The following is a 13,783-nucleotide window of genomic DNA, read 5'->3' on the forward strand; positions in this document are numbered from 1 at the left end:
AAACAACAACAACAACAACAAAACTACACTCTTAGCAACTTTCAAATATCCAATACAGTATTATTAAGTATAGTTACCATACTGTATGTTACAACCCCATAACTTACTTATTTTTTTATTATTTTTTAATTTTAATTCTGGCATAATTAAAATAGAGTGTTATATTAGTTTCAGGTATACAATATAATGACTCAGGAATTCTATACATTACTCAGTGCTTATCATGATAAGTGTACTCTTTAATCCCTATCACCTGTTTCACGCATCCCCTCCACCCATCTCCCCTCTGGTAACCATCAGTCTGTTCTATATATTTAAGAGTCTTTTATCTGGTTTGTCTCTTTTCTTTGCTCATTTGTTTTGGTTCTTAAATTCCACATATGAGTGAAATCATATGGTGTTTGTCTTTCTTTGATTTATTTCACTTAACATTATACTCTCTAGATCCATCAATGTTGTCACAAATGGCAGAATTTCATTCTTTGTCATGGCTGAGTAATATTCCACGTCTTCTTTGTCCATTCATCTATGGATGGTCACTTGGGCTGCTTCCTCAATTTGGCCATCGTAAATAATGTTGCATTAAACATATCAGTAAATTCTGTGGGTAAATGCCCAGTAGTAGAATTACTGGATCATATGATAGTCTATTTTTAATTTAAAAGGATTCTTTTAAATAATAGGATTCTGTAGACACCATGCAGAGATTTTACAATATTTAACTTTTTTCATTATTAGTCAACTAAATTACATTCAGATTAATTTACAACATGTAATTGCAGAAAGCCAAGGATGTATTTTCATTTTGATTTGATTATATTCTTGCCTCTAGCTTTTTATTCTATAAGAGGTAATAAAAATGATACAATGATATTCTGTTCCTTGTTAGAACATCATAATTACATGCCCTACACATCTTTGATATTTGTTTTTAGTTTATCTTATATTGCAGATTTTTTATCTTTTATCCTTTTGTCCTCTTCCTGGTTTGGCCCTGATGTCAGATGATCTAATTATTTTGCATGAATCAATTGACTACTTAATTCATTTAAATATTTATTACATCCCTATGTCATATTATAAGCTGGGCAAAAAGTTTACCTGCTTGGCCAAATGAAACATGTTCTTTATCCTTGATGAGCTAAGTCTTGTGGGAGAGAGGGGCAATGTGAGAAAATCATTAAAATACTTGAGGAAGATGATTTAATACTGAAGTATATTCAAAGTGTTATGGTAATTCCAAGGAAGGGATGGCTTTCAGAGATAATGGCAGGAGATTTCTCAGTGGCTAGGTTGAGTTAGTAATCTCAGGGCAGAAGAAAGGGGAGGCATTCCAAACAAAGAACATTGCACACAAAGATACTAAAGTTAAAAAAAAAAAGAAAAATGAAAGAAAAAAGGATACTAAGGTGCATTATAGATAGTGGGGTATTTGGTGAGATTGGTTTCATGGTGGTGGATAGCCTAATAAAAGGAGGTTGTGACATGAAGGGAGAGGTGTCTGAATGAAAGGATGGCTTGGCAGAGAGTGGACTGTCTTTCTATCCATGCTCTACTCTGTGATAGTGGGAACCACTGTACTATTTTAGAAAGCGGGAGCCAGTAGACTAGAGCTCTGCCACGTTTTACATGCCTATTATGAAATTGTTGTGCTAGAAGCTTTCCATTCTTATTTCAAAAATGTAATAATCTTAATCCTCAGGAAACCCATGTGAGAAATAGTTATTTTTATCCCCACTCTACAGATAAGGGAATGAGTTGATCATTTTTCCCAGGTCATAAAGTGGGCGGTAGTTTGCAAACCCAGAACTTTCTGGTTCTAGGACTCCTGCTCTTTGGTATGATGTATTCCTTCCCCAGGGGTCACTATAGTGGCAATACAGAGTCTGAAATAAGAGGAAGATAGTCATGGAGAAATAGGCGGCCATTGCTTTAATTTAGATTAGAGGGGTTTATGAACAGAATTAAGACATTGGTAGTAATGATGACAGAAAAACAGCATAGATTGAGAGACTTTCAGAAGTATGATCTTAGTGATTAATCAAATGTTAGGAGTAAAGGAAGGGGAGGAATTGCTGATAAACTCAGGTTTCTGTATCTAGTACAGATGAGTTTCACTGAATGGGCTGAAGCAAAGCAAGGGATGAAAGGAATGGTTGATGTATGGTGAATGTATTCACAGGCAGGGGGAGTTTGTTCAACAAAAACTCCATCTGCAGTCTTCTTATATATGTCTTCCTTATAAAAATTAGAAGGTATATATGGCTGAAGTTGGGAAATTTGAGGTGGTATTTTTATCTGTAAGCATTGTTAGGTCCAGATGTGATTTTAATTATTCCAGGCGAATTCTAATAATTGTCTGCAGGATTTTGACATTCCAGGGCATCTTGCTTCATAGGTTCATACCTTAGCTCTTGCCTGGAAGGTTCATACACATGTATTGAGTTCCATCAAAGCTTTTCAATAAGCAAGAACTGAGAATTTTGAGCAAAAATATTAAAATGTGTTTATTTAGATAATAGTTCACTAAGTGACTAGATTGAAGGCTGTTAATCATTTCATTACAAACACAAGAAGATTGAGAGAAGGTTAATATAATAAATCTAGGTTTAATTCCTGGTGTCTTATAGTGACAAATATTTTCTCAATGTCACAAGAATACTTAGAATTTTTGCTTCAGTTTCATTGTGTTTAATGCAGGACTGTACTCCTGTAAGTCAACTCCTTATCCATGATTTACTTGTGTATGAAGCCCCCAATCTTGTTTATGCTGCCCAAACATGGCTGGGAGAGACAGCTGTGACATTATGAATCCAGCTGGCCACAGATGGATCTTCAGTGAAGCATGAATCCATATTGGTTTGGTGATCTATGTTTACTGCCTTCTGTTAAACTTTCAGAGACTCAATTCCTAAATCACCTGGCATTGACTACATCCATGTACATATAAGTAATAGACTGAAGTGAACTGGAACTTTCGTTGCTAGTGATCAAGACTGTCACCTGTAAGATCAATTTACTAGATTATAGCTTTATCGACTAGCCCACCTTAGAATCTGATTAGTTTATGCCCATTTAGCACATAGTTTTCACTCGGTGCGATAGTCTTGATAGCTTTTCAGGCTGTTTTGATAATTATGAACATTTCCAAGATCCTGTATATTGAAGTTTCCACACATCTGTTTCGGATTTGACAGTTAAACTTGAGATCTCAAGAAAAAAATAAAAACCGAAGTTACAGCCTGTAAAGAAATTCATTTAGAATTTTTAAAGAAAATATCAATGATTGATATTTTCCTGGAAGGCTGATAGAACTCTAGGATTTTCTAGGTCTATGCACAGGGGAAATAACTAGCTAAAGTATAAAGCAAACAAAAATGTATGAATAGTTGAAATAATTAGCTGAAACTCCAAACAAAACTAAAACGTTAATGGTGCCTCCTAGCAAATAACATTTAATTCTGAATCACTCCCCAAAATATTGGGTATGAAACGTCACAACTTCGCTTTTGTAGAGAGCAATGTGATTGGGTAACATTGCTGGTATAAATGTATGCACACTCTGTCCTTTACAACGAGAGCAGGAAATACTGTTTCTGTTAATGGGTATGCAAATCAATGAACTAGTATTTGCAAACTTTTGTGACAGGTTGCATGTTTGTAATTCTGTAATGTTTGTCTAAAGCAGCAAAAATTAGAATACCTACTACCTTTTATATATCACTCTTCACTTTTATATATACTAGTTATTTCATAAATTATCTGTGCTATCTCATCTTCACTGTTACCATAGCATTCCGTACTCACCACATACCTGCAGTTCGAACCTTCCTTTGCTGCTGTTTCTAAGGTTTAGTATACACAGATCTACTCATACCATATAGAAAAAAATAGGAATACCTTGGTTTGCTTCGTTAATTCACACATTAAGCAAATGTTTGTTGATCACATACTAGATGCAGGCAGTGCTCTCAGTGCTGAGGAATCAGCAGTGAAAGAATGGCCAAAATAACTCCCTGTCCTCCTGGAGCTTATTATCTAGTTTTAGACATTGTTTTTCACTTGATTTTCGGTGATATGGTCCTGTTTCTTGACATCCTAGTAATTTTTCAATGAATAATGTTTGTTATGTATAAAATGTGTAGAGGACCTATATGATATTTTATTCTTCCCGAAAACATTCACTCTTTCCTCTGTTAGATGGAAGGAATAGAAGTTGATCACCTTAATGCAGTCATGGAATAGAGTGGGTAAGGACTGAGTCACTTTCAATAAGGACCCATCCATCTCTGGTTTTCTCTAGCCTCCCATTGCTCCATGTATTCTCTTGGGCCATTCCTTCTGGCAGGTTCTGAAACACAATAGTCTCCTCAACGTGGTGAGATTGCCAAACCTCTGCTATGCTTCTCAAAGACTTTCTGCTTAGTCTCTTAGCCTCCCCCCTGAACAAATTCATAATTTGGAAAATGTCTTGAAAGTAAACCCAGCTGTTTGTCATGCTGCCTTCTGGGCCCCTCCAAGATGAGGATCTTGGCTCCTTAAGTTCCTAATGTTTGTCTCTCCAGCTCACTGAGACTGCCCCCTGCCCAGGCAAAGCCCAGATTCTCATCCTCTTACCTTGGATGCAGAATCAGCAAATGTCCCCAGAGAAAATATAGCTAACCTTTCCACAATTCTCTCCAATCTGGTATCTTGGTTTTTCTAGTTCTCATTGTTTAATCAGCTCTCAGGTTGTTTTAAGCAGATTTGGGGGGGCAATTTTTAATGTTTTATTTATATTTTTTAGTTGTTCTTGGCTGGATCATTAATCTCTTGCAACCTTATCCCTATCTTTAGGTACTGAAATTAGAGAATGTTGTCTTCTCTTACACATACCTATGTTACCACAAGGAAGGTACCCTGAAATTTCCACCCTAGCTCAATGTATTCTAGAACGAATTGCAAAGCAGGCAGGTAGGGATGTGTCATTAAACACATCCTTCAAAATAAGTGTCATTGAAAGAGCTGGACGGTTATGAGAGCTAATACTCTAAAGTATGCTGAGTTCACTGCCCAAGACTGTTCAGCAGTAGTGATACCGAAGGGAATAAGACCAAGCTGTCCAAGTTAACTTGGGAGCTTTCACATGGAGGCTGCTTAGATTGGTGAACTCAGTGGGAGTCCAAGACTTGAGGGTAACTCTGAGGAGATGCAGCTTCTTTGCATGCTACTCTTGACTTCTGTTATAATTATCCTCAAAGGAAATAAATCTCAGTCTTCATCATCTACTAAAATACTGGGGAATAGAGCAGAAATTCTTTGTGTTTTTTATATCTCACTAACTGTAGGAAGAAGATATAACATAGTGGTTAAACGTCTGGATTTGGGAGTCAATCAAATTTAGATTCAAACCTTGTCCATTTACTAGATGCTTGACCTTGAGAAAGTTGCAAAAACTCTCCAAAGCCTCAATTCCATATCTGTGAAGCAGGAATAATAATGATTTTCATTGCGCTGGCATGGAAGCTGTTGGAGACACTGTATTTAAAGTGCTTATAATGATCTCTGGAATATTGTAAAGAGCAATTAATGGTAGCTATAATTATTTTGGTTATTATGGAAACCTATGGAATAGAGACTCAGAATTTTGAGGTGAGATCTTAAGATTTTTATAAAGATCTAAGGTAGGTGAATGAAGCATGTGGGAAAAAAAGTGCTTTTAAGAGTTCATAAGTTTATTTTTGTTGTTAAATAAAACTACTTAAATATTTGTTTTATGAATAACAAAACTATAAGAAAGATCTCCAGGAAAACAACAACAACAACAACAACAACAACAACTGAATTGGAGATGATTTACCTCCCAATGACTTCAAAAAAGTATTTCTTCATAGTTTCACTAAATAACAAATGTATCATTTTCTACTGTATTTTAAAGTTAAGCTAAGAAGAATCAAGTTTAACTAATATTCTAGATTATACGGGGTTATCATGTTTAAGAAAAGGAACAAAATTTAAAGTGAAAAAAATCTGAGTGAGAGGGGGCTCCAGGGTGGCGCAGTCGTTAAGCGTCTGCCTTCGGCTCAGGGCGTGATCCCAGTGTTATGGGATCGAGCCCCACATCAGGCTCCTCCGCTGGGAGCCTGCTTCTTCCTCTCCCACTCCTCCTGCTTGTGTTCCCTCTCTCGCTGGCTGTCTATCTCTGTCAAATAAATAAATAAAATCTTTAAAAAAAAAAATCTGAGTGAGAGAAAAAGAGAGAGAGGGAGAGAGAAAGAGAGAGAGAGAGAAATTTGATTCCTAATTACCATTCATTAATTCTGTGGTATTGATTGGGCAAGTTAAGTGATCTCCCTGTATCCCAGTTTTCCTGGAGAAATTGTACAAAGGGAAAATAATCCTTAGATTTTGTTGAATATCAAATGAGGAAAAGGGAATGAAAATTATGTGCAATAAAGCATAGTCTTGTTAGTTATATTTAGTGATCAGTTGTGCCTTTGACCCTCTCTTTGGGCCATGAAGAACTTGAACTGGTGTTACAGGAAGCAGAAGAATTTGTGACACAAAAAGAGATGAAATCAAATCTGGTTATTGTTAGTTAAGTAATGATTTAAACCACATATATTGGAATCAAAATTTGCATTTGTTTATCTTGTGGAAATTTTCTCAAATGGACATTTTTTTGACCATCATTATATTACATCCGAAGCCTCGTCCCAGTACCTCTTCAGTAGTTCTGAGTCAACAGAACTGAAGGAAAAGTGAGATTTTCTCTTCCCTTTCAAGTTACTCGAATTCAGGGATTGTTTCCACTCTCTGCATACCTGAGTGAGCATGAAATGATGCCTTTACTGAGTATTTCTGTTTGATTTTTCAAAAACGGTTGTCAGTCTTACAGCTTGAAAATGAAATGCACATGGTAATTGGTATAGTCACAGTCAGTCTTCAGATCTAATTGGAACTGACCCAGACACCCTCAGAAGTCTTCCTAGCCTTTCAGATCTGTAAGCATATGTGATGAGACAAAAGCAGGAGAGCTTGTTGAAAGGGAGGGAAGTCCCTTTGCGTGTTGCTGAACCAGAACGCTTTGATACGGCTCTCTCAGTCTGGACAATGTCTTGTGTGTTTGTCTCCACAGAGCATATATCATTACAGACTATATGGGCATCCGAAATGAAAGTTTCATGAAATTAGCTGCAGTAGGGACCTGGATGGGGGACTTTGTCACAGCCTGGATGGTAAGAAATTTTAACTTCACCCATTTCAAACATTCGATGGAGGAAAACGTTCATGATGTTGGATAGACAGCTTTTGATAGGTTTAGAGCAAAAGAATTACTTCTGTCTTGCGTGGAATAAATTCGTGAGTACAGATAAATTTAGAGATTATATGCAATATCTGTTTACCTTAGGGGAAAAAATTAATGCAACTATAATATTAATGATGGCTGTCCACCAGGAAATATTTATTTATAACATATATACCTATCTATCTATCTGTATATATATGAACATACAAACATACACACATTCATAACATTATTAGAAACTTCCTTGTGAAGTTCTAAATAATTTTGTGAAGATTGTTGTTTTTGACATGTGCAATTTTCAGGTAAGGAATGTTGTTTGGCCTGTCTCAGGAGACCATATGAAATATTTTTAATGACTGTTTTTATTTAAAAATTTTTTTTCACAACACATCTTATACAATTTTATTAATATTATTTTCTTTTATTTTTATTTAATCTTTTTTATTTGAGTATAGTTGACGCCCAATTTACATTAGTTTCAGGTGTACAACATAATGAATCAGCATCTCTGTATGTTATGCTATGCTCACCAGAAGTGGTGGGCTTTTAAAGTTAGGGCTTCTAAAGTAGTTTTCTACATTTATTTTCCTCATTGAACCTACAAAATGAATGTTGCATTATTAGTATTTATTATTATTATAAGCCTACAACAAATAGACAAACCATATTTCATGCTGAGTTCATTTGTCAAGAGAGTAACTTCTTTTTTCATTTTTTGTTTTCATTAAAACTTTTTTGGGGGGACCCTGGAGGCGCCTGGGTGGCTCAGTCGGTTAAGCGTCTGCCTTCGGCTCAGGTCATGATCCCAGGGTCCTGGGATCGAGTCCTGCATCACGCTCCCTGCTCAGTGAGGAGCCTGCTTCTCCTCTGCCTGCCACTCCCCCTGCTTGTGCTCTTTCTCTCTCTCTCCCTCTCTCTCTCTCTGTCAAATAAGTAAAATCTTTAAAAAAAATTTTTTTTTATTCAGGTATAGTTAACATACAGTGTTATATTAGTTTCAGGCATACGATATAGTGATTCCACAATTTTATACATTTCTCAGTGCTCATCAAGATAAGTGTACTCTTAATCCTCTTTGTCTGTTTCACCTATCCCCTACCCACTTCCCCTCTGGCAGCCACCAATTTGTTCTCTGTATTTAAGAGTCTGTTTTTTTGTCTCTTTTGTTTGTTTGCTTTTGTTTGTTTATTTGTTTTGTTTCAAGTTTTTATAGGTAACATAGAGTGTAATATTAGTTTCAGGAGTAGAATTTAGTGGTACATCACTTAGATATAACACCCAGTGCTCATCACAAGTGCTCTCCTTAATATCCGTCACCCATTTAGCCCATCCCCTCACCCACATCCCCTCCATCAACCCTTAGTTTGTTCTCTGTATTTAAGAGTCTGGGTTTTTGTCTCTTTTTGTTTGTTTGTTTTGTTTCTTAAATTACACATATGAGTGAAATCATATGGTATTTGTCTTTCTCTGTCTCACTTATTTTGCTTAGCATTATATCCTCTAGGTCCATCCATGTTTTTGCAAATGACAAAATTTCATTCTTTTTTATGACTGAATAATATCCCATTGTGTATACATACATACATATATATATATACACACATATATATATACACATATATACATACATATATATATATGCCACATCTTCTTTACACCCCAAAAAACCAAAACACTAATTCAAAAAGACTTACGCACCTCTGTGTTTATTGCAGCATTATTTACAATAGCCAAGACATGGGAGAAACCCAAGTGTCCATTGATAGCTTAGTACCTCTGTTTTAACCATTGGATTAATTAGCTACAATATGTAGCTCAGCAGCTCTAGGTCCTAGAAGTTTAGAAGAGAATCTCAGAGTACAAAGAGCATAATTCTCATAAAAATGGAACCTGCTAACCTTTGTTGACAACTTTCATAAGTGCTGTTAATCGTAACTGGTTTTATTCATCCGTTCACTTGAAAACGAGAAGACCTACCAAAGGAAAGGATGCCCTACCTAAACAATACTTGGCAGGGACTTGCCCCTATAAACGTGTTTTCAAATACTGCAGGTAGACTGTCACAGCTGTTACTGCCCTTTCTATGGATAGCTTTGTGTCTTACCTAGAACAAGTGTTTTCAGGGGATAGGAAACAGTTACATTTTCACTGCTACTACTATGATCATCCTGCAAGAGTATTAAGTACCTACCAAAGGGTTTGTATAGACCATTTTTGAGCCCCCTCCCACCCCTGTTCAATTTCCACAAAGTTCCAAATGCATCCCATTTCATTAACTTTAAAATCTCGATTTGAAAAGTCTTTTATTTTATTTGTAATCACTAGATATGACAATTAGAGTAAACCAAACATCAGGATGCATGGATGACTCAGTCAGTAGTGCATGCGACTCTTGATCTCAGGGCTGTGAGTTCAAGCCCCATGTTGGGCACAGAGTTTACTTAAAAAAAAAAATGCAGAAAATTCTTAAAAAAAAATAGCCAGACATTAGACAGACAGCCAGTCTGTCTCATTTCAAAAATTTCTATTTCCATTGGGAAAAACTATTTAGAAGGAAAACTAAACAGAAAATAGTTTCCCTTCTCAAACTATTTTCCTTTTAGAAGAGAAACTAGAAGGAAAACTTTAAACATGTAATTTCCATGAAATATGAGGTGATACCTTTTGAAAAATTTCTGCATTAACTGTGGATCGTGATTTTTTTTTACTCCATTTTATGGTGAATCTGCTTAATAAAATGGAAAAGGGAATTCAGAAGTTTGAATTCTCTGACCTTGCTATGTCTGGCTTGATCTTCCACAAATAACAAGCAACCCTCTGAGCCTCGGTTTGCACATTTCTTTAAAGGGGCTAATAGTTGTTACCCGTGTTATAGTTCTCTCTGAAGATGAAGTGCGTGGTCCCATGATGGGACGTCTGAATGCTGTAGTGCAAGAGAGCCATAAATGCTTTATTGCAGCTGTTTATGCTTGTCCCAGCTTATCCCAGGCCTGTGGTCTGGGGTTTCTGGAGTTGCCTTCTGGTTGCCAGTGCTAGAACACACTAAGGCACTATGATCCATTACTTCCTGACTTCCCTGCAACACTGCCCCGATCAAAGTGAGGGGAGAAGCACCAGAGCACATCACCAGACCAGCAAGCCCTAGGACCTTACTTTGCAGTTTTTAGGCTCAAGTCCACCATTTGATACAGAAATCATTTTCTTTCCCATGACGACAGTGTTACTTGTTTGTGACCTAATTCTATCTAAGCCCTCCCAGACTTCCCCCCCAAGTCAGTTTTTCCGAGACCATATGTGACTCTGCCCCTATTTACTGATTCTATTTAAAATTTTTAATTAGGATTTTTTTCTTTTGAATGATAAGGTGGGGTCCAATTTCTAGGGCAGCCCTGAGAGGTGAATGCATGGGACAGCTTTGACCGAAGATCTTTACCTTTTCTAGCTAGATTTCTACTGTGCACTCATCTGCCCTACTCTTGTGGCTTAGCAGAATACAAATAATTTCACAGTTCAGCTGTGGTCTTTCTCCCTCTCTGAGGTCTGGCTGACTTTCATAGTTTCTCCTAAATTTACTACTGTAATGCCTTCTATTTTTACTAGCTAACCTGGTAACTTTTTTCCTTTTTCAATACCACCGATTACTACTCTGATCAATACTTCCAGTACCACTGAGGTAGAACTGGATTGAGAATCAAGAAAACTGTGTTTTGGGTTTAACCCAGCAGTGTGATCTTAAGTCACTTCACCTTCTGGGGCCTCACATGTTTTCCTTTCTGTAAACTGAGAGAGAATCCAAAGTCCTTTTCTGCTGATGCTATATGAAATATTGACCTTTCCCTGTTAGACACAGAGAAAGAAATGGCAAAAGAAACACAGTGCCCTCCTGATTTGAAAGTACAGTCACACAGGGAGGCTTCCCAGAGCACATCATTTCTATTCCCATTTTTATTCACTGGCTAGGTGGTAAGTTTCCATATAAATATTTATATGTCTACATATGTGTGCATTGATAACATTTTAAAAAATAATAGTTTTCCTCAGGAGAGGAGTCTAAGGAGCTTTGACCTTCATTTGTCTATAGAATTCTCATCATGAAGTGAATATCAATGATGAAGGTGACTGTCATGGAAAAGTAAGTGACTGTTTACATTTCCAATAAAAGTGTGCCTTTTAATGTATTTCTGAAATGGAGAACTTTTCTTTTATGGAAATAATTCAAAACTTCCCCATGGTTTTAAAAGGCACACTGGGACTGATGCGATCCCCAGGCATGGCTGATATCAACCAATCCGACAACTGTCTTTGCCCCTCACACTACAGAGCATCAAGCTCTACTAGGTTCAATTTCCTAGGCAGTCCTGACTATTCTTAGCTCTGTGGGATGCCTCATGCAGAGGACAAAGAAATATATTAAATCAGGGTTAAAGTTACTATTTTTTTGGTCAAATAGATTGTTTTTTAAAACTTAATGTAAAAGAAATACCTAAAGTGGCGTCATTCAGCACTGAGCTGGCCGTTCATGTTGATAGGAGCAGAGAAGAGCTCTGCCATGAAATTTGCCCACCCTCTGCCATTGAGCAAGGAGCAGAGAGGGGTGTTGTCCCATCCACAGCACATTTCTCTAGTTTCACCATCCCTCCTTCAGAAGACAAAGATCACAAGCTCTACTCAGGTCTAAGGTGGCAGGGGATGCTGAGGGCATCAAGATGGCATTTGCTTCTGCCCCTCATTTAATACCAGAAGGAAATATCACTTCCTGTCTCTCTATATCTAACCATCCTTTTTCCCCAGCCCCTACTTCTTCCTGCTCTAGTGGCTTTTCTGTTACAGCAGTAACTGGGAATCTGGCTTATGATAGTGATAGGGACATCAGAGTCCAGGTTTGAGGTTCACGGTTGTGGGAGGGGGAGGGGAGGGTACAGGTAGTGAGGTGAAGTTGAGTCCTGACCTAAAGAAGATAATGACATGGTAAAGACTGGAGTCATAAAGCATTTTTCATCATAAAACCATATGTGGTGTGTATCAAATCCTAATACTCATATGACCTTGGTTGGCCTCGACATATTTTTCCTAGGATTATGTGTAGACTTTTGTGCATATATGTGCTGCTACCAGCAAAGCTTCCACCATAAAGAGATGTCATACGTACAAAAAACAATTCCGTTGTTTGCCAATTGGTGTTATCTTTATTTCATGTTTTTATAGTGACCATTTTTTTTTTTAAACTGTGATCTTAAGAAGCTTTATTTTTCCTTCTCGAAATTCAGAGTTGTGTTAGAGCTAGGAGAATGTAGTCAATATGTTCATGTGGAAATGCCTTTAGATTGATAATATGTAGCCTCAGTAGTTGGATTATAACAAGAAATAAAATTTTGAAATTTGCTTGATTATCTCTATTGAATCTAGCAAGAATATAATTTTTAGAAAAAGAAAGTGTTTTTAAAGATATATTTTACCCTTCTATTTTAACTCTGCCTGTTTCATGTGTAAATACCGCATTATCCCTCTAAACATGTGAGTGACAGATTTGCCTTCTTATTTTTCACGTTTTCTATTTCTTCAGAGATTGTGTAATTCATATTTATATCGCTATTATCTGCGTTTCAAAAGACTGCTTATCTAAGAGGTAAAGCTGACAACTCTTCTTTACCTGATTAGAAACTTCTTGAGGGGAGTTCCAGCTTTACTTTGGCACTCAACACAGTACCAGGCATGAATTAGATGCTTCAGGAATCTTTATTGAAGAATAAAGAGATCCTAAGACTACATATGCATTAAGTTCCATTTCTTTTTCCATTGTTCCCTTTTGTGACCCAGTGTCGTAAAATTGACATTCTAGAATGCTGAAAAGGTGGAGGGAGAACTAGATTGTTCAGAGTCTTCCCATCCTCCTGCCCCCATAAGCTTGCTAAGCCTGTTTCCATAGCCAGGAAGACACATGCTTGTAAACACCCTTGGATGGAAGTAATAGATTGTTGATGTAATTCTCCCAGAATTGTGATGTATCCTTTGAGTTTAAAAGGCATTTTTAGATTAAACAAAGATGAAGCTCCAGAGATCCTGCCAGAGGGTTCCTTGAATGGTCATGACTGCTGTCATTGGCATAGTTTTGCTCCTGGCTCTGGGGGTGGAAGGAAGGTAGGTTGAGAGATATATCCCTTCAGCCACTTAAGCAGAGAGCTGGTACCACATAAGACAGAAATTGGTTAAACTTCAGTGGACAGAGGCTGAGAGAATTAAAGAATGGTGTATGCTTGAGAATAATTTCTACTCCTGAATTAGTATTTATTTATAAATCTGGAACAGAATAGAGGGAGGGAATATTTCTGCAGCTTTGAGAGTAAAATATTCCTTCTGACTTAAAGGTAGAAAATATGAAATAAAATTTGTAATTATATATACATACTAACTTAAAATTTGGCAGGAGTTTTTATTGGCGTCCTATGCTTTTTGCTTGTTTTCTATTATTGTCCCGTGCTTACTAAGGGAGGGTTG

At 36.9% G+C, this 13,783-nt stretch overlaps 1 protein-coding gene across 6 annotated transcripts in view; it reads left to right on the forward strand.

Moving 5' to 3' along the window:
- The window catches only part of TMEM117 (transmembrane protein 117), a 501,176-nt gene that overhangs the window by 268,226 nt on the left and 219,167 nt on the right, over positions 1 to 13,783 (forward strand). For 4 of the 6 annotated variants that reach the window (XM_008704472.2, XM_040642357.1, XM_040642355.1 and 1 more), the window contains one exon: positions 7,118 to 7,217. The exons of the other annotated variants lie outside the window; for them this stretch is intronic. In XM_008704472.2, the coding sequence (XP_008702694.1) occupies positions 7,118 to 7,217 (100 nt within the window). The remainder of the gene's footprint in view (positions 1 to 7,117; positions 7,218 to 13,783) is intronic. 6 annotated transcript variants of the gene reach the window in all.

The sequence above is a fragment of the Ursus maritimus genome, unplaced genomic scaffold (assembly GCF_017311325.1).
Source record: "Ursus maritimus isolate PB19 unplaced genomic scaffold, ASM1731132v1 scaffold_26, whole genome shotgun sequence".
NCBI lineage: Eukaryota > Metazoa > Chordata > Mammalia > Carnivora > Ursidae > Ursus > Ursus maritimus.